General features: G+C 41.7%; 2 protein-coding genes across 3 annotated transcripts in view; both read left to right on the top strand.

Moving 5' to 3' along the window:
- spegb (striated muscle enriched protein kinase b) overlaps positions 1-17,047 on the top strand; it is a 36,905-nt gene extending 19,858 nt beyond the window's left edge. For both annotated transcript variants that reach the window (XM_069154804.1, XM_069154805.1), the window contains exons 16-41: positions 701-907; positions 1,009-1,132; positions 1,657-1,829; positions 2,297-2,409; positions 2,631-2,799; positions 2,920-3,016; positions 3,239-3,439; positions 3,609-3,666; positions 3,768-3,845; positions 3,993-4,165; positions 4,260-4,286; positions 4,429-4,581; positions 5,015-5,057; positions 5,166-5,234; positions 5,349-8,070; positions 8,186-8,335; positions 8,667-8,783; positions 9,093-9,260; positions 9,410-9,532; positions 9,769-9,933; positions 10,299-11,073; positions 11,199-11,438; positions 11,539-11,762; positions 12,944-13,019; positions 13,317-13,466; positions 14,007-17,047. In XM_069154804.1, the coding sequence (XP_069010905.1) occupies positions 701-907; positions 1,009-1,132; positions 1,657-1,829; positions 2,297-2,409; positions 2,631-2,799; positions 2,920-3,016; positions 3,239-3,439; positions 3,609-3,666; positions 3,768-3,845; positions 3,993-4,165; positions 4,260-4,286; positions 4,429-4,581; positions 5,015-5,057; positions 5,166-5,234; positions 5,349-8,070; positions 8,186-8,335; positions 8,667-8,783; positions 9,093-9,260; positions 9,410-9,532; positions 9,769-9,933; positions 10,299-11,073; positions 11,199-11,438; positions 11,539-11,762; positions 12,944-13,019; positions 13,317-13,466; positions 14,007-14,262 (6,851 nt within the window). In that variant the 3' untranslated portion in view covers positions 14,263-17,047. The remainder of the gene's footprint in view (positions 1-700; positions 908-1,008; positions 1,133-1,656; positions 1,830-2,296; positions 2,410-2,630; positions 2,800-2,919; positions 3,017-3,238; positions 3,440-3,608; positions 3,667-3,767; positions 3,846-3,992; positions 4,166-4,259; positions 4,287-4,428; positions 4,582-5,014; positions 5,058-5,165; positions 5,235-5,348; positions 8,071-8,185; positions 8,336-8,666; positions 8,784-9,092; positions 9,261-9,409; positions 9,533-9,768; positions 9,934-10,298; positions 11,074-11,198; positions 11,439-11,538; positions 11,763-12,943; positions 13,020-13,316; positions 13,467-14,006) is intronic.
- An 80-nt stretch (positions 17,048-17,127) lies between these two features.
- On the top strand, positions 17,128-20,266 carry LOC138201381 (SPEG neighbor protein-like). The gene is given in 6 exon segments (XM_069154811.1): positions 17,128-17,918; positions 18,985-19,012; positions 19,015-19,235; positions 19,237-19,294; positions 19,829-19,992; positions 20,102-20,266. Coding segments are annotated over 6 exon segments (690 nt in total). The 5' UTR covers positions 17,128-17,811; the 3' UTR covers positions 20,214-20,266.
- The last annotated feature ends 984 nt before the right edge of the window (positions 20,267-21,250 follow it).

Genomic DNA, 21,250 nt, shown 5'->3' on the forward strand with positions numbered 1-21,250 from the left:
TCAATGCAAAGACTGCAGCAGCTCACGATGGAAACATGCACAAAAACACTGTAATACATTTAATATTGCACAAAATCCGTTCAATAAACTCTGAAATACTATGAAATTGAGCATTTGAAAACTTTCTTCTCAGTCTACAAAAAAGGATTTCGCCTCATGGTGCAAGAGAGTAGAGCTGAAGAGATTTAAAAAAAAACTTTCCATGTATTTCTAATATTCTGAACATCCAGAAAGTATATACAACCCCATTTCCCAAAAAGTTGGGACATTGTGTAAAATTTAAATAAAAACAGAATGCAACGATTTGCAAATCACATAAACCCATATTTAATTGCAAGTAGACCAATGACAACATATCAAATGCCATCAAATTCAAAATGAGCATTTCATTTTCATAAAACAACATTTCTCCATTTCAACATTTGACATGTTGTCTTTGGTCTATTTTCCGTTAAATGTGGGTTTACAGGATTTGTAAATCATTACATTCTATTTTTACATACATTTTGCAGAGCATCCCAACTTTTTTTGGAAAAGGGATTGTAGAATACAAATTTAATGAGGTACCCAACTTAACATCCTAACGTACTATGTAAACTCTAACTCCAGATAAAATTAAGCTTTCTTGGAAGCTATGAGTTTCCCAAATTTTTTTTTTAATCTATTTTTGCATTTTGGATCAAAACCCTTCTTCTTCCAGATCCCAGCTCCCTGATGTATGCCATCCAACAGCAAGCCTTAGGCTCCATCCAGTGGATCATCATCGCCTCTGGCCTGAAGGAGACCACCTACACCATCACGACCCTCTCCAAAGGTGTGCGCTACGCTTTCAGGGTCCTGACCATCACCTCCAAGGCCTTCAGCAAGCCCTCGCCGACCACCGACCCGGTGCAGCTCCTGGACCGAGGTAGGTCAAGGATTTTTAGAGCATCCTTCCATCCAATCCATCAATATGCGTCACAGATTTATATCACAGGTATTAATATTACCTGTGTGATTTTCCTTAAGGTCCCTACCTTCAGGAGGCTCCAGTGATTGTTGACAAGCCAGAAATTGTATATGTGATGGAAAACCAGTCGGTCACCATCCCAGTTACTCTCAATCATGTCAACGCTACAGTTGTCTGGAAGAGGTGTGTGTGTCTCTGTTGCCAAGTTATTATTATTAGAAAAGAAATGACTCTAGTTAAAGTATTAATCCCCAAATATACTTTACTTTTTCAACGTGTAAAATAAAGTACATTTAAATAGGTTTTTTTTTTAATTAATATTTCATTTTAAATTCTCTGAAGAAAAACGTTTTTTAGTGACAATGCAGTTGTATTTATAGTTTTTAAGATTTAATCTATTTAACTATTATACTTTTAGTTTATTGTTGTGTTATTTGGTGCTAAAGTATCCACTTTCCCAACCCCGGTGCATTGCAGGATCGTCAAGAGTGTATGACTGACGATCATAAATAAAACATGACGAGGCATATTCGAGCAGCTGTTTTATTCCAAGTTATTATCAAAGATTCCAGAGCAGTGAAAAAAAAAATCTAATATTATGTTCTGACTCACAGTCATGCAAGTGCAAAACACGAGCAGCGACAGCCTGCTGGCCTCCTACCTGTAAGCGTATTGATCCTGGTTTTTAAAAATACTCTGGTCTCCAGGAGAGGAGCGGTGCTGGCCAGCAAACCGGGCCTGTATGAGATGATGATGCCGGACGACGACCAGCACACGTTGAAGCTGTTCAGAGTGAAGAGTGCCGACGTCGGCGAGATGATGTTCGTGGCCTCCAACAAGTACGGCAGTGACAGCTGCGCCTTCAACGTGGAGATGGCAGGTAGGCAGTAGATCTATACTTCCCTACCGAGCTAAGTCGTCCTGAAAACGGGGAGAAATAACCACGACAGTGAAGTGGTGGAGTTTCCTCAGTGAACGCATTTACTGGAACGAGGAAAAAAATACAGCGAAGTCACCAGGTATGCAGGTGAAGACAAAAGCAATTGATCTCGGGATAGCTGATCAGGCTATTCAGCAGATGATTGACAATGCAATAGTGAATTAACTTTTAACAAAAATGAATGAAATAAACAATGAATAAATAACTGTCTCAGTTTGTTTTTTTTACCCATTTTAGCATAATATGAGTTCCTGCTCTTATAAACAATTTTTTGAACACATTTTATACAGTCTTCGTCATATGATCTTTTTAACCATTTTACAGTATTTTAACCCTATTTACGAGTATGAATTGACTCATTTAAAGTTATAACAGATCATTAACATTTCCGCTTGTCACATCCACAGCTCCACCAACTTTTGAGACCATTATGGAAGACTTGGATGTTTCTTCTGGGGAGACTCCTCGCTTTGCTGTGGTTGTGGAGGGCAGACCCATTCCTGACATCCTGTGGTTCAAGGTTTTTACATATTTAGCTGTTTATTGCAAAGACATTAGGATTTTTAGACACTTTCAAAAGTCATTTTTAATGCTTTCATACTAGCTTTCTGCTGAGTACAATATATGTCAAGAATACAATGTGTTAAACTGGTCAAATTTGAATTCGCCAAAAGAGATTTTGAAGATTTTGTAATATAACATTTGTAATAATAAATCAAACGTATGATTTATTTTTTTCAGAATGATATCCTGTTGTCGGAGAGCAGTCATTACACATTTGTGTATGATGATAATGAGTGTTCCCTGGTGGTCCTAAATGCTCGTCCAGAGGACTCGGGCGTGTACACCTGCACTGCCAGGAACTTAGCAGGATCTGTGTCGTGTAAAGCTGAACTCACCGTGCATGAAGGTAAGAAGTCAATCTGTCTGAGCCATAAAAAAAAACTATTGAATGCACAGCCAACAAACAAAGTGAAGGAGTTCACCTGAACAAGCAGGTAATCTAATTAAGACTCGTCCATAACTGTAGCTAAAAGTAAGGAAGATCCGATGGACGACGAGGGGACTATTCTAAGGAAATTGCGCAGACTGACTGACTACTATGACGTCCACAAGGAATTTGGAAGGTAAGCTATTTCTAAGCTCGCAATTGAAATCCCATAAATGCACTATAATGCTAGAAAACCACTTTCTGCACTGTAACCAGTTTGTATTTATTATCCAAGATAAGAAACACCATATTTCTTCATGTCTTCAAGCCAATATTTTGATCAGATTTTAAATGAGCCCAGAATTAAGAAACATTAAAATAAGATTGAAATTGTTTCCTCCTGATTTTTTTTCTCCAGAGGTGCATTTTCTTACATGAAGCGTGTGACCCAGAAGGCGGGCAAAATGGAGTACGCTGCAAAGTTCGTCTCCACACGCGCCAAGAAGAAGGCCTCTGCTCTGAGAGAGATGAACCTGCTCTCCAAGATGGACCACGAGAGAGTCCTTTACTTTCACGATGCCTTCGAGAAGAAGAATGCTGTTGTCATCATTACTGAAATGTATCCTTATTACACAATTGAACCACAGCGTTTTTGTTGCAGAGAACACATTTAACCTTGGGAAATAAGTGACAAGGAATCCAAAGAAGAGTAACCAAGTAAAATATTTGAAAAAAAAAAAAATTACGTTTCATTTCAATAAAAAAATTGCCTTAATTAATCTTTAAAGATGCCACGAGGAGCTGCTGGACAGATTTACAAGGAAATCCATAGTCATGGAGTCTGATGTAAGTCCTCTGTTTTATGTCTGCTCAGGAAATCCTCACCACTAGACATAACCAATGTAATTTAATTATCTAAGCAATAACAACTATTCTGTGTTCATCAGGTGCGTTCATGTATTAGACAGCTGCTTGAGGGAGTGGACTACCTTCATCATTCAAACATCATACACCTGGACATCAAGGTAGATTTTCATAGATCCTCTTCCACAGTTTCAACAGAGGTTGTAATGAAAATCTATTTCAGTTTAAGTGTACCGGAACTGTTTTTGTTTTTACATTTGATGGCAGAACTTGATTGGATATTATTTTCTTTTTCTTTCTTTCATCAGCCTGATAACATCCTCATGGCAGAACCCCACGGTGATCAGATCCGTATCTGTGATTTTGGCAACGCCATAGAGATCACACCCGATGACGCCCAATACTGCAAATATGGCACACCGGAATTTGTCGCACCAGAAATCGTCAATCAGACGCCGGTCTCAAAAGCAACAGACATATGGTAGAGTATCTATCCTTTACAATAAAATTATTATTATTATTTTTTTTTTATTTGCTAGTTTTTAAAACACCTTTTCTCTTCTTTACTTTCCTAGGCCAGTTGGAGTTATAACGTATCTGTGGTGAGTAAAGTTATCATTATTGTCTTTATTACTAAATGTATTTCAGGATGCTAAATATCAATGAAAGTTTTAGAGTTATCTGTCTGCTCAGGAAAATCTGTAGCTTCACCAGTGAATATGACTGTTTGTTTTCTGTTATCAGTCTGACAGGAGTTTCTCCATTTGCTGGGGAGAACGATCGCAGCTCCGTACTGAACATCAGGAACTATAATGTGGCCTTCGAGGAGAGCATGTTTGCTAACCTTTGCCGAGAGGCTAAAGGGTTCATAATAAAGCTGCTGGTAGCAGACAGGCTGTGAGTATCGTTACTAGATCTATATCTTTCTAGATCTAAATTAAATGGTAAATTGTCTGCACCAATTTCATTCAGAATTTCATTTGTTATTTCTATCCCACCTCCAGAGCTGTTTAAACCAGTCAGTAAAATATGTATCACTGTTTAAACATCACATTTTTCTCTACCATCTTTTAAGACCATGAGTACCTGTTTAATTTAAGTCAACAGGCGTTCATGTTTATTATATTGTTTCAATTTTAGATGCTTATCTGTTATACTTCTAATTCGTTTTTTCCCCCCATTTATCGAATCCCTGTCTGCAAGTCTAAAACAGTCTGGTGCGCTTCATTTCTTATACTGTATATAGCTGAGACAGCTTAGTTAATTAGGCTGGATAATGGAACAAATGTGCAGAAATGGAAAACTGAAATATCTCATTATTTTCTTTTAGGAGACCTGATACTCAGGAATGTCTCAGACACCCCTGGTTCAAGGTGAGACAAAGCACTCTGTAGTGTTAATCCTCCATGATTTCTTTCTCTCATTAATTTTATTTGATCACAATGTTTTTCTTTTAAACGTTATGTCTGTTTACTGTACAGACTCTTAATAAGGGGAAGGCCATAAGTACAGAAGCCCTAAAGAAGTTTGTGTCTCGCAGAAAATGGCAGGTGAGGGATGTTTCATTTCCTAATTTTCTATGTTGCAGTACAGCCAGAATACATTTTGAAATGGTCACATTATGATGCTTACTTTGTCACATTTCCTCTTCTTTTTTTTTTTAGCGGTCCCTTATCAGCTATAAATCAAAAATGGTCATGAGATCCATACCCGAGTTGTTGAATGATTCCTCCAGCCATATCTCCATCGCAGTTCCAAGGCACCTTAAAGAGGGTTCACCTTTGCAATCTTCATCCTCCGATTCTGATGAGGACATTGATGAAGTGCCTTTTATTCCAATGCCACTTAACATGGAATTCTCTGGATCAAGGATGTCACTGAATGACATTCAGACCAATGAGCAGGAAACAGAGAAGCAGAATGGAACCAGTAAATGGTCGGGGTCTCCCGCTCAAGCCCAGGATGCAATGGAGGTGGACCCCAAAGGAATGGAGAAAGAAGGGGTCGAAGTCGCAAGTAAAGGCCGCCTGAGGAAAAGGTCATCACAAGACAATGACAAGGGTTCCTCAGATGAAGAATCACCAGCTGAATTGCCCCAAAAGTCAGAGCTGTCTAGAAAACCCCTGAGAAGGGGCTCAAGCATGGAATCTGACAAACCAGAAGGTGGCCGACGAAGAGGGGAGCTGAGACGTGGCGGCTCAGCTGACAGTGCATTGCTGCTCCGGATTACACCAGAGGAGGGCACTGGAGAAGGAAACCAAGAGGATGGCAGGAGAGTTCTGAAGAAAGCTGTTTCTATGGAGCTCCCAAGGAGGAGCACCAGCCCGGGAACTGCCAAGATGAGTCAAGAAGACTATGCCCTTAAACTGGAGCTGATGAGACAGCGACTGCTTCGTGGTGGCTCTGTTGACAACAAGATGAGTGGACTGAGAGGACCTCTGCTGGAAACACTAGGAATGGGAGATGAAAAACGTGCAATATCCTCAGATCGCTACTCTCGTACTTCTCGTCTGGGCCCACCTCCATTAACTAGAGCTGCATCCAGTGATTTCCCAAGGGATGAAGTTCCCAAACCCAAAGTTTTACGCAAAAGTACTTCCTTCAGTCAGGGTGATTCAGAACCCATACCGTTACACCGTCGGTCAGGAGCTCCTCTGGAGATTCCCTTGGCACAGGTAGAAGAGAGAAGGCTGAAGGAGGCTATATCTATGTCGTCTTTAACGGAGCAAATCAAGTTTGACTCCCGTCCTGTGACTCCGAGGGAACCTTCGCCAAAACCGCCAACTCCCGAGTCTGTTGTGCAGGAGAGTCCAACCAAAACAGAGAGCGAGGAATCATTAATGGACAGAGAGACGAAGCCCGATGAGACGATAAATGAAAAGACGGATAGTAATTTTGATGAGAGATCGAGCACAAGTGGCTTCTCAGAGAAAGACATGAGTATTTCAGAAGAACCAATGCTTGAATCGGAGTTCATGGGCCAGAGGATTCCTACACCTCCTCTTACGGCCCAAAGCTCTAAACTGGAAGAGGAAATGGAAGAGGGAGAAAAGGTGCCAGAAGAAAGAGAAGAATTTATGAAAAAGGAAGAGGAAAGAGTTGACTGTGTTGTTGAATCCAGTGTGAAAGAAAATGTTGGTGTTACTGTAGAACATGTAGAAGAGAAAGTAAATGTCCCTGTGAAATCCTCTGAGATGACCATAAGCACAAGCTCAGTGATGGTGAGACCAACAGAAGAGTATCCCCATCCCCCAGAAAATGTTGTCTCGACGTATGTGCCACCTTCGCTTCCCACTCGAGTTGTTCTTCCAGATGGAAGGACTTCGGCATATGCCAGTATTATGCAGACCATCATGGTCCCTGCAAAACAGCCCTCTAATGACCCACACTTAGGCCCTTCTACACCCGTTGTTATTCCAGCCACTTCGTCGACCTCAGTTTTAACTGAAACATCTCCACCTACCAGCATATCCTCTGATTTACCTGCTTCGCCAAAGACAGTTGTCCTGTCAACCACTGAGCACCCTGCTGTGTACTCGAGGGTGGCGTCACCAGAAATGATCACAAAAGAACCCAGTCCGCCAAAGACCATTTCACATTCCTCATCCCATCAAGAGCTCCCAGCAGGAGCTGACTTAGAGGACATCACGTCCGAAGAGGTCTTTGAGGCCCGTTTCAAGAAACGTGAATCTTCCCTCTCAAGAAGTCTAAAATTTCTCTCCCGGTCAAAGAACGATGATAAACCACAAGCTTCTGCCTTAGACTCTACTGAAACGGGTGAAGAGATATACAGACCTGGGCCAATGGGGGCGCCATTAGAACTGGCATCGAGGAGACTTGAGGAGAAGTCAAAGTCCGTCCAGGACCTTCGTGAAGCTCAAAAAGACCAAGGCTTTATGAGAAGGCTCTCTTTGCGCTTGAAGAGAACTCCATCAACAGAGCGCAAGGACGAACACACAAAAGAGGAAGATTCAGCTGCTTCGAAACACAGACTTTCTTGGACTCTTGGGCGAAGAGGATCTCAGGAAAAGAAAGAAGTAGAAATGATGAGAATGGACGGCGGAGGGGATAAATCGGCGGAACATGATGAAAAAGAGCTCAAGAAACCTAATGAATCACCAGTGTTGGCAATGCGAAGGAAGATTGAATCAACAGTGGCTGGGATCTCCACGAGAATTCGCAGCTACTCCGAGGAAAGAAAAGCATCGGATGAAAAGGAACCAAAGAGGACACCCATTCTTGCCATGCTTCGTCGTTCAACGTCAGAGAGCCGTGCCATGAAGGTCACCAGTATTCCTCAGAACCAACTGGCATCTCAGGCCAATAACGGTGCCTCATCTGAGTCTTTGGACTCTATGTCCAGCCTGAAATCAGAAATATCAAAGGGTATGGGACAATACCTTTTCTTCTTGGAACCATGTTTGACCAGAGAACTATCAGTCACAGTTTTTTTTAAAAGCGAGACGATTTATGGAGCTGTTTCTTTATATTTCTCATAAAGGTGTGGAGAGTGAGCGCAGATCTCGCTGGGATCGATGGGGCCTGACAAGAGGGAGGCGCGACAAGACAGTGTCGCAGCCCGACATACCGACAGCAATCTCCCGGGAAAATAGTTCCTTACGTTCTCGCCAGTACTCCAAACTGGCTTCTGGTAAGTCATACAAGAGTGTGCATGAAGATATTGTGACGTCATTGGTAACGTGATGAAAACAGTTTGATGTTTTAAGAGTTTCTTTTCTTAGTTAGATGTGACGACTTCTCTCTGCCTATCTGTCCATTAAATATGAGGCCTGAGCCAGTAGCCGGTTAGCTTAGCAAAGTTAGGCCTGGCAGTGTTGCTTTCGGTGACAGTACAGGTGCAGTAGCCAAGCAACCAGCAGAGACTTTAGGAAGTCACTATTTTTCATAATACATCATAACACAGGATGTATCATAATACAGTATAGATGTGATTTAATTGGTCCGATATTTTTTCCTAACAGATTTCCCTCCAGTGTTCCATATTAAGCTGAGAGATCACATCCTGCTGGAGGGAGATCCAGTGACACTCAGCTGTCTGCCAGCAGGAAGCCCTCACCCACACATCACCTGGATGAAAGGTAAATACGTCTCATGTAAATAAGGCTCTATTACCAAACAGAGGGCATCACAGATGGATGATCAGAATCCCTTTCCTGGCATATTTACAATGATTTACATAATTATTCAACAGCCCGTGATTGCGGAGACATATGTTGCGTCTCGCTGCATACTAACATATGGTACCATGGCAACAGAGGTGACATACAGTGCGGATAAATATTGCTGAAGATAACAAACAACTGGGATTCCTTAGTCATGTGTGATTGGTGTCTAATAATTATTTCATCTTTACATCTCTTGATCATTTTTAATGCATGTTTTCACAGATAAGAAGCCCCTGGAGATTGATGCCAGGATGAATATGATTGCCTGCCCTGATGGCCGGCAGCTACTGATGATCATGCAGACCACTAAAAAGGATGCAGGGGTCTATGAATGCGTTGCTACAAACCCGCTGGCCTCTGTGTCCAGCTCCTGCACAATATCTCTTGCTCGTAAGAACTGAGACACTATTTTCGTCTGTGAAGTGTTGCAAACCATTCGAGTTGTTGCACATGACACATTTATAACTGTATCAGGTGTATTACTAATTCGATTCAGCAGTTTTGTAGTCTATTCATACCAATATTTTTTTGTTTTACAGGCCTACCTGATCGCCCTGGGACCCCTGAGATCCCTCAGAAGTATAACAACACGGTGTTGGTGCTGTGGAGGCCCTCGGACACCGTGGCCCCTTGTACATACTCTCTGGAGAGGAAAGCAGAGGGTCTGTGTTTACACTGATTCAGTGTTTATCTGCTTATTTTGTCCATATCAACACTTTCAAATGACCACATGCATTTTTTTTAGTTTATGAAAACCCATGTAGGATTTGAAAGAGTTACATAATCTGCAGTGTATGCTTTGTGGTAAAGTTGTATTCGGTGTATTTTTTTTATAGTTATATACTGCTATGTTTACTTGAATAAATGATTGAAATACTCCTTCTTTCACTGTCCCCAGGTGAGACCAATTGGCTGATTGTGGCCACTGGGGTGGCAGACTGTTATTACAATGTGACCGACTTACCAGCAGGGGGCTCCTTCAGGTTCAGGGTGGCCTGTGTCAACAAAGCGGGACAGGGCCCCTACAGCAACCTCTCAGAGGTGGTGAGCCTGGATGCCTCAGGTATGTACAAGCTAAAAAAAAAAAGAAAAAAAGAAGAAGAAAAAACATTTAAGGATCAAGAGAATTATGAGTTGTTGTTTTGTTTTGTTTTTTTCTTTTATAAAGTCATCAAGTAAACATAAAAGTGCAATGTATACAGTCATTAATGAGCATCTTTAAAGATTTACAGATACTTCAAGTGTTATTTTGTTTCCCTTTTTGTAACACTCAACTCCTTACAGGTTATATTTTTTGCTATTTTTCATCTGGGATAATGTACATTACAGATTATTTAATTTTATTGGAGAATGCGCGTCACATGTATTGTAATCATATCATCAAATGACGTCTTAAGGCATATCCTCTTTTTCCTTGTCTTTCATTAGAACCAGCTAAATCCAGTGCTACTGTGGTGGTCAAGACTGTTCCTGCTACCCCTCCTCCTGCCCCTGTGGTTATGATGTCGTCCATGAAAGTGCCTCCCATTAAACCAGCTACCAGTAAATCTACAACAGCAGCAAACGTCCAACCAGCCCCTCCCTTGACTTCAGCTCCTGCTCCATCTGTGGCGAAATCTGCCTCCCCGCTAACCGTGAAGCCTCCTGTGCATGTTGACGCCAGCCGTCCTGCTGTCACTCCGCCCGTTATCATAACCCCCGCTGAACAAACTCCAGTTCAGACCACCACAGCTGCCCAAGCCACGCCAGCCAAGGCCAAGACCACCATCAGCATCAGTGTGAGCAAACCCAAAACCAAGCTGACGCCTCCACCTGTTGTTCCACCCAAACCTGTGAGTCCCGTGCATGCTGCTCCCCCCTCTCCTGTAACACCAGCCGCACCTGTCATCGGGAAACCCATTTCATCCGTGCCGATGTACGTGTCGGCCCCGACTGTTCGTGTTACACCACCTCCCCAACCCACCCCGACGACCACCGCGCCCTCGGTCGCCCCTGCGACCATCTCCCCGCCTGTGGTGGTCGTGCAGAGCTTGACGCCAGTGTTACAGGGAGGGGACAGCCGCAGCACGCCGTCCGGACGGGTCACCCCGTCGGGACGGGCCACGCCCTTGGGACGCAGGACGCCACTGGGAAAGCCTGGGGAGGGATCTCTGCGGCAGGGAGTTCCACAGAAACCTTATACGTTCATGGATGAGAAAGCAAGGTAATGACTGGCAATTATTTGGCGATTACATAACTCGCAAGCAAGATGATACGTCCGTTAAAAGTGGCCTGGTATTCTTATAAAACAGTACAACTCGGATTTTATAACATTTCCTTAACGCACAGGGGTCGGTTCGGTGTGATCCGAGAGTGTCGGGAGAACGCCACGGGCAACCTCTTCATGGCCAAGATTGTTCCGTACGAGGCCGACAGCAAGCAGTCGGTGCTGCAGGAGTACGACATCCTCAAGTCCCTCCATCACGACAAGATCATGGCTCTTCACGAGGCTTACGTCACACCGCGCTACCTGGTGCTTATCTCGGAGTACTGCAGTGGGAAGGAGCTGCTCTACAGCCTCATCGACAGGTGAAGCCGGACCTGTAGTGAAGTTATTTTTAAAGACGGACATTTACAATTGCCTTCAAATATTCGACCCAGAGTCCTCTAACAGGCTGTTTTCTCTCAGGTTCCGTTACTCGGAGGACGACGTGGTGACCTATATTGTGCAGATCCTCCAAGGTCTGGACTACCTCCATACCAGACGCATCCTCCACTTAGACATCAAGCCGGAGAACGTCATCGTCACCTACATGAACATCATCAAGATCATTGATTTCGGCAGCGCTCAGACCTACAACCCTCTCTTCCTCAAGCAATTCAGCCCTCCTATCGGAACGCCGGAGTACATGTGTAAGAGTTCAGGTTTTCACAGCTCACTGGCAATCTAAAATTAAAACTGCTCAAAAGCATAATTTCATATTCACTGATAGAACGATGGTAACGTACATTTTTTTTTTCTACGTGTACTTTACATCCATTCCGGTCACAGCAGCGATCTGTTTTTACAGAAAGAAACTCTTAACAAACCCTTTCTAAGCCTCCTGCCCAGCATCAAACAGCATAAAATCAGTGACTACCTGGTGAACATAGTGGAGCATTTAGCAGCTAAAGAGCCAGATATTTTCCTCAGGAGGTGGTTGAGACTAAAAAGAGCTGAATAAAAAGGCACTATTAGACTTACATTCAGCAGGTGGCTACAAACAACAAGACCAAAAAAAAAGAAGCTAATTCTGGTGTGTATCAGCTGGATGTGTAAACAATAACATATCAGCCATATCAGCTTTTTTATTTACAGCTTGTAGCATTCACAGAAGGGGACCAAAAATAAAATCAATTTCTGCACCCAATTCCTGTATTAATAATATAGATGAAGATCTGTTTTGCAGGAGATACAAGAGGCCTTTCAAAGTAAAGTTCATTTATTCACACAAAAGCAATTACCACACTGGCAGTTGTTAAAAAAAAAAAAAAAAAAAAAAAAAATCCCAGTCATACATGACTGGATGTATCTATAGTTGGATGTCACCAACTATAAGTTATGCAGGTGCATCTCATGAGAAATCACTAAATATAAATATGTTCAACAGGTGCACATGCACTTAAAAGATAACAACTTTAGAATTCACTTCTTCATTTTTACACTGTATATGCACCATATGGTTATTTTCTGCATTGCACCTTTGTCAGCATTATGCAACTTTTTTAGGAAGGAAATGACTCCACCAAAAATAGTCCAAGCGAGTATAAATGAAAGAACTTACTGGGTTTCCTGTGATAGTTTGTTGATTGTTGATTTATTCTTTTGATACTGATCTTCATTCATTACTGTTTCTTTAGAAGGTTTATTTGACTGTTGTCTCGGTGGGCATGCACAAGCTATAAAAAGAAGAGAGAAGAAACTTACAAAGTAAAATCATTTATATGCACATATTTAATGACAAACACATAATCAGAATCAGAGTTAAAAACTGCCACAAAGACTATTTTCAGATGATAAAGAGCCGTTCAGATTTCCTTTTTTCTTGTTGTAGCTCCGGAGATGGTGAAAGGGGATGTTGTGGGCCCTCCAGCTGACATCTGGAGCGTGGGCGTGCTGACTTTCATCATGTGAGTACTGCTTTCACGGCTTCAACCTGGTACTTTAAATAGAAATGTATTCTTGTTCTTTATGTAAAATGAGGCTTATGATTGAAAACCGTCTGTTGCATTTGTATTTCTGATTTCAGCGGGGGGGTTTTATATTCTGTAATTTTACACAGCGTCGGCATCTTGCTGCTCTCTTGTAAACTCTTGTAAAAGTGTTGTAATTCTCAACTAACCTTATAAACTTGGAGCCAGTGGCTTTTAACTGTGCCATTGTCGATACGTTTTGTGAGTGTGAGCAACTTCTTCCTGACGTTTCAGGTTGAGCGGCAGGTCGCCTTTCATGGAAAACGATCCTCAGGAGACCGAAGCCAGGATCCAGGCGGCAAAGTTTGACCTCTCTAAACTCTACCAGAATGTGTCCCAAAGTGCCTCTCTGTTTCTTAAAAAGATCCTCTGTAGCTACCCATGGTGAGCTGAACATTTCATTTATTAATTTTTACTTTTCTGTTTTTCGGTACACAAAGTGCCAAATTGAGGCGGAATAACACCGCAAGACTCGATAATTACCAAACGTCTCACTCACTAACACTACGCATGCTATGCTCAAACGCCAAACTAGAGACCGCCAATAACAAAGCCTTGGCAACGAGGTGAGTGTGCAGTATCTCACCGGGGTTATCAAGTGGGCACCTCCCTTCATCGGTTGTTTTGTCGAGTTAGGCCCACGACACCTCGGGAAGGCTCGACAGCAGTCCTGACATCCCGGGGACTACTCCTAACATCAGACTACATCTAACCTAGTATGACTTGTACCTCTATATTTTGGCAACGTTGTCTTTGCTTAAAGCCACAAGTTCATACCCGTTAGACACAAACATAACAACCTTTCTTCCTCGACTAAATCCAGAGACTACCCTGCTAGTAAGACAAAAACAACAACAAAAAAAACCCTATTTGAAGCCCATCTTTAAAAAAAATCTCTAATTATTTGGGTTTGGTTCGCAACAGGGCCCGTCCATCCATCAAGGACTGCTTCAATAACTCCTGGCTTCAAGACGCCTACCTGATGCGCCTCCGCAGGCAGACGCTCACCTTTACGACCACCCGTCTCAAGGAATTCTTGGCCGAGCAGCAGCGCAGGCGAGAGGAGGTGGCCACCAAGCACAAAGTCCTCCTGCGGTCCTACCAGAGCTCGCCGCAAACCCCCACCAGCCCCGTCACGCCGAACGTGCCGACGTCACCCGCCGCCCCCGTCACCCAGTGAACGCAAGGCTCCCAGTTGGCGGGACTTTACGGGGATCTAAGAGGCGAACTTCCTCGGAGCGAGACGAGACTTTGGGCCGTGAGCTGGTGGCGGTTCCTGCTGAACTTAATTAGAAGAAAAAAGAAAAAAAACTCATTCAAAACCAGCAGTGGCTGTGATCTCCAGAGATATCGTTTATATTTCTTTTCTGGTTCTGAAAGAGAGAAAAGGGAACTCTTACAAAGCTGCAAGAGCCTGACGGCATTTCGTACAGTTGTGAACAGTTCATGCGAGGCAGGTTGTCGTCTTTGAGTTAGTACCTCGAGGTTTGTGACTTTGCATTCATTGTGGACGAATTACTTCCTTTCTTACAGTCACTTCTGCACTGGTTAAGGAGGACGCATTAATACAGTGTAGGTCACAACACATCTTAGCACAACGAGGAGTACTGCACACAACTCACAGTACATTTTAAAACAGCTGATGCCTTTGTCATTGGAACAACTCCACCGTCAGAGTTACGTATTCAAATATTTCCTGACCAGCCAAATGACCAGAATTCATTCTCGGATGTTTAATTCTGTGTCTTTGATCAACAACTACGAAACATGTCTCCAAAAACCCACAAACTGAAACCATCTTTAGCCTAAAGTCGTGTAATTTATGCTACGTGAGTTTTTATGCTGCTGTAGCACCTCAGTGATGGTCAAGATTGTAGCAGCTCCAGAAAGGAAGTTTTTTTTTTGTTTTTATGTTTTTTGTTTTTTTACAAATGTATTGAGTTCAGAAGATTGACACATTGGTGGCTTCTCTACAAGGGCTATTAGAATAGAACGGTTTAAAAAAAAATCAATGCATTTAACCCTTATCAAACAAGATGGTAATGATTATCTAAAATCAGAATTTATATTTTACATTTGTCACTAGATGGCCATCTTTGAGCTTCCATACAAAAGTATTTATCGCCCAGTGATAATGTGGACAGCACCCTGCAGGGCTCCTTCACCACAAATAAGCTAGCAACCAGTTCATTGGCTTCCAGTTACCAACTCAACTCTTCCACTGAGACCAGTGCAAGACATTTCAGAGATATTTATACTCATCTCTGAGCTTTAAAAAAGAAGTTTGATCAATTTTCTTGCACACAGAAGTTTACCTGAGACATGAGACTCTTATTAAATGTAATATTTTTCAGGGTGATTAGTGGTAAACTAAATGATTTTTCTAAACAAACTGGTGACACTGGGGCGCCTCTAAGTGCCCTTAAAGAGCATCAGTCAGCATAAAAATAGCTGAGAAAGAATGTGAAGACATTGCTGAGCGTATTGGTTCTTATTTTACCTGACATTTTCCCTTGCTAACAGCTACATCTTTGAAAAAAAAGGGAAGTTTGCTTCATTCGGGTTTTTTTTAAAATATAAATTACAGTTTTTAAATGGCAAAACTTTTTATAAATAAAACAAAGGGTTACAATTAGCATCACATTTTACATAAATTATTTAAACTTTAATTAAGGGACATGCGCCTTTTTAGTTTCCGGGCTACACAAACTTCATCGTACACATTGTTTCAAACTTTAATTAAAAAAAAAAAACATTGCAGGCCATTAAAGGGAAATAATAAATGTTATAATCTGAGATAATCCATAAGGGAAGCATTAACTCGATTAATAAATAACAATCACTCCCATGTATCCCAAACAAGATATATTTAGGTAGATAAATATGTGCTAACTAATGAAAATCAAATTTTTGTACAACATAAAGAGAATATATATAAAAGGTAATATGACTCCTTAACTGGTCAATATTTAGAGAAAATACCCCCAAATATTTCTTTTGGAAATCTACCCATATCTAAGTCTATTCCAGTACAGTTCACTGATCATAAATCAGTGATACATTAATCACATGATTTTCATAATTTTATGGTAACCAAGTGGCTAAGCTGTATTGTTTCTTTTATGTATATTGCTTTCCCTTCTGAGGGCAAATTCACTTTTCCGATCAGCATGTGAAACATTAGAGGTTTTTTTTATGCTGCTGCTGTCGCGTGTTGATATCAAGCACAGATTTTCACACTGAAACAGTCACGTCTGCAACAGTTTGGATGGCAGATTCAACAGATTTAAGTAATCACACACAGACACTGATGAGTGTGTATGATCGGGGGCACACATCAAATCATGAGTGGTTTTAATGTGTACTGACTGACAGAGGTTATTGGTAATTCTGAGATTATTTTACTAGTTCTATATATTCTAATGCTACTGCTAGATAAATACTGCCCTTTCTCTGCAGCTCTTTGTCTTTTTTGGGGGGCGGAGGGCCCTGTAATTTTTCGTATGCAAAGTAGAAGTTAACTGATCACACCGGGAGTTGTTTTAAACCTGGATGAATACATGCAAGTTCAGCATGAGAATGCGAAATTAAATTGTATACGTCTGTGCAATATATGAAATGGGAGCAGTTTGAAAGCAGACAACAGGGTTTTCGAAGAAAAAAAAGACGTTGGACGCTCCACGTTTTGTATTAAAACGCCGTATTTGTGGAATGTGTTGCAGTGCCTCGTGATGGATATTAGAACCCACAGAGAAAATAGTTTATTAAATGAATGACTAGGTCTTTATTTTAATTACATGAATGTGGACGGATTTATGTGTGTGCGTGTGTGTGCAAATTGTTTATTTATTGAGTGACTGTGTTTGTTACAGCTTCCGCTTTTTATTTGTGAAACTTCTTGAATCTGGCATGGAAACGGCATGACAGGTGTTAAGGTTATGAACAATAAAAGGAAATATGACAAATACGTGAACACAATGTCGCAATTTGTGGGATGAAAACTTTGGTGTGAAAAAGTTGTCGCAGAGTGATGTAATAAACTTTCATTAGACATCCCTGAATCGTAATTACATTTTCATGGCAGACATTATGACTTGTGATTTGAAGAGAAAGCGGCGGTGTATTAATGACGGCTGCATTCCTTTTAGGGGAGCTCTCAATACACCCGAGCATTACCCACTCTGACAAATCAAAGTGCCTGCAGTGAAAAAGGTCCGTTGTACTTATATGAACTAATGCCACTCCCTCTTCATGACCCTAAAGTCCAACAATTACGTGCTTACTTTCACAGGGGACGGCTCATATTTCAGCATACTCCTTCTACAACATCTAACTTAACTATTAACTGCTCCAAGAATTAACAAGAGCATCTGATTTGAATGCTCTATAAGGATGGGAAAATATCTCTGGAACACTTGTTTCCCACCTTCAATCCATCTTGTCACTTATTAGTGATTCTTAGTACCCAAAGAAGGAGAATGCGATAACTGGCCTTGATCTTTGAAGGCCGACAAAGCTCCTCCTGACCGCTACATAATAAGCATCACGTCTCAGGTTGGCTGACTCTGGAGTGGATCAGAAGCAGAGGGCATCTTTTAGAGGATCTTCAAGGTAAGAAGTGTGGCTTTGAGTTGTAAATAAAATATAAGCATTGGAAGAGTAATTTGTGAAATATTCTTGTCTCGTTTTCAGGTTCCCTTTAAGTGTGAAGCCCCTCTGGCGGCTTCAGATGTCCAAAGTTAAGGCCACGCCCCCTCCTGAGTGCATTCTCAACATCAATGCTCTTCAAGTCCAGGAAGCTGCTATTCGAATCCAGGCTTCGTATCGGGGCCACAAGTGACTGGATGAAGTGACTGGACAGTCTCTTCTCTCAGGCTCTTTTTCTTTTTTTTCACTCAACTGCTTGTGTAATGTACACGACACCATGAATGACCTTAATGGAGGACTGTCCTAAAGGGTGTATCAGAAAGTTCAGAGGGTTGCTACTGCACCCTCAATGTGCTCGGAGCAGCTCCAAGTATTTCAAGTTACGTTGCTTGATCACGATCGGCACCCGAGCTCGAGGGATTTTTACCCGCATGTGTGTATTTGCGATTTCACCGTGGACTTCAGAAGAGAGTGCTCATCAAATTTGGTGTAAAACTCGGGAACTCGGGAAATCAGCAAACGGAGTCTCTTCAGAAAGCCTACGGCGATGCAGCGATGAGCCAGGCGAGGTGTTTCGAGCGGGGGCTCGCATTTCAAGAGGAGCCGAGCGTCCCTGTCCGACAGCGGAGAAGGTGTGCCGGTTCACATGTGCAACCATTCGGGTGTTCTTTGACATTCGCCAGGTTGTGCACCATGAACTCATCGGTCAACGCTGATTTCTGCTGCGAGTTCCTGAAGCGTTTGAGGAAAAACATTCAACGCAAACAGCTGCGGCAAAAATGCCACTTTTGGTTTTTCCAGCGCGACAAAACGTCCGCCGGCAGGGCGTTGAAAACACGCAAGTTTCTCGCCCGCAACAATATATTTGTCGATATCCACCACCCCTAACACCCGATTTGACTCCCCCGCTACTTTTATTTTGTTCCCCAAAAATGTGACTCAAAATTTGATGCGTGTTCTCTGCTCCAGCCTGTAGTGAAAATGCAAATTCACACAAACCAGTGGTCAGAAAAACGCATGTAACAAAAGGCGCTGGTGTTGTGGAAGGTGCATAACTTGGAATACTTACTCATGAAGGTTCTTGCTGCCCCCTGCTGTGTGCATCGTAGCGCTGCACGCCGCTCACGCGCAACAGGAGCGGTCTCTGTACTTTATGATTGCCCCCTCGTATCGTTTCACGCCAGTTTACTCTGCACGGTTGCCATTCTCGTAAAGTTGGTTGGCCTGAATTTCCCTCCTGGCGTTTCTCTTCCAGGTCACGTAAAGAGCTGCAAGAGAAAGGTCCCCCCCTAAGATCCTGCAGGAGCTCAGAGATGCGGTTCTTGTTGAGGGCAGCACTGCGAAGCCGGAGTGCTGAGTTGGCGCTTTCCCGGATCTGTTCATCGTCTTGTCCAAGGACGGTAAAGAGCTGAAGGACGGTCCCAAGTACTGCCACATTTTTGAAGACCCGGACTTTGTGGCGCTTGTGGTTCGAGACGGGGTTCTGGCTGATCTCGGAAAATACAGTCACCGTTAAAAATCCATTTGGACAGACATCTGGATCTGCGTGTATTCAAGTGGAAAATGTGTACAGACTGTTTTCTATAGAATATAAAGCATTTGTTGTTTTTATACTTTGCAATGGTTCATGAATCTAAGTTGAGTTGGTAGAATTTAAATGTAATGAAACACTTTTGGGAAATACTATTTTGTTTGGACAGAGCCAGCTGTTTCACCCTCTTCTTTATGTCCTCGTGCTTTATAAAATCCAGGCTGTAGCTTTACATTTTATCTAAGTATCTACGCGAATGGGAGTATCTCGCAAAACATCTGCAATATCTACTGTAAAAGTACAACTTAAAACAACTTTTTTTTATATTGGATAAGGAGTCAATGATTTAAAATTTAAAAAAAAAAAAAAACATACCAGATGATCACGCTAACAGGTAGACAGAGTTACCCCTAAAAATGTCTTGATGCTAATGTTTGCCAACCGTGTCAGAAATGTCACATACCATGGTTTCCTTCGAATGACTATAAGTGTCTTCAATAAAATGTTATATTTGAAAAAATAGTCAGCAGTATTTGCTATCTTCAGCAAATCTTACAGCTGATGGCAGTATTTGTATTCTGCTCTCACAGTCCCCGCTAAGGTTTCTAAAGGCCCAGACCACATCAAGGCGAAGAAAGGAACAACACTGGTACTCAAGGCTGAAATAAGTGGGGAGCCTCGTCCAGACGTTGCCTGGCTCAAGGACGGAGATGACATTGACGAAGATGACAGGTAGGCTCACTTAAAGAGGCCGCGTAGTTTCTGATCACCCTGTCAAATACAGTGGAAATGGATTCAGATCAAAAGCACTTATAATAAATGGTGATAATTGTTTTTTAAGTTTATTATTTGACATCGGAGACACCAACACAATCTTGACCATCAAAAAGGCAAAGTTGTCCGATGCCGGCAAGTATGAAGTGTTTGTGGAGAACGACCTGACATTCCTATGAAGCAGCTGCACCGGTAAACTGTATTAATGCTGCGCTCAAAGCTGTATGTAACTTAAACCATGCTCATAAGAACAAGTAAAAAAATGTTGCTAATGGCTTGTTGTTTTTGAGAATTCTTCTCTATCATCCACTACATCATGCAAAAAGGTGTTTTTTAATGTTGCGAAAATGGCAAAAAGCATGAAGATTTACATTTAGAAAAACATGTCACCGTCATAATTGATGCCAAACCACAGTGACATATGAGAATAGTCTATATATTTCTGTATTATTCTCTCTTTGCCTTTTTCTACTCATCTATTGTCCCTTTTTTTGGGGGGGGGGGGGGGTAAACTTTTCAGGCATGTGCATTGATTGAATATACATGCTTTGCTCACAACACCGTTGGCCAGGCAAGGAAAGAAAAGTATTTGTTTTGCAATCAGTCCGTCCACATGAAAAAAGTAAATACAGTCCGTTTTACCTTTAGGAGCATTACCTGCAATCATCTCAGTTCTCTTGTGACCTCCTGACTGGAGACAGCCATTTCTATACTGAGCCTGGCCACTGGTGTGGTGAGCAAGGCATGTGCAGCCAATCTACACACTCTGATGTCGATTAACCAGCAGGTGAAAAGATGAGCCAATGACACACTTTGAATGACAGCCCACCCGCCCTCATTTTCATAATGAGGCAGAAATGTCAAGAAAAAAAAAATACAGAAATGAATATGTTTGGGGAAATAAATAGTGGGGAAGTGCAAAGGAAAAATAATGCAGAAACAAATACATACATTTATAGGGGAATGAAATGATACACTGAAAAAAATAAATGTGAAAGTAATTAAATAGGAGAATTAAAACAAAAGTAAATAAATACAGAAGTAAATCAAAACAGAAATACAAATTTGACACCTTTTTATCAAATGATTAATGCCTTTGTTTATATTTATCATTATATATATATTTACTATAATTTAAAACATTTATTTCCTTTAGTAAGAAAGCATCTAAGACTCTAGAGTCTATACAATAATGTTTGTAATTATTTAACACATT

The sequence above is a fragment of the Embiotoca jacksoni genome, unplaced genomic scaffold (genome assembly GCF_022577435.1).
Source record: "Embiotoca jacksoni isolate LCO1_2020_lvr unplaced genomic scaffold, fEmbJac1.0.p SCAF_2, whole genome shotgun sequence".
Taxonomy (NCBI): Eukaryota; Metazoa; Chordata; class Actinopteri; family Embiotocidae; genus Embiotoca; species Embiotoca jacksoni.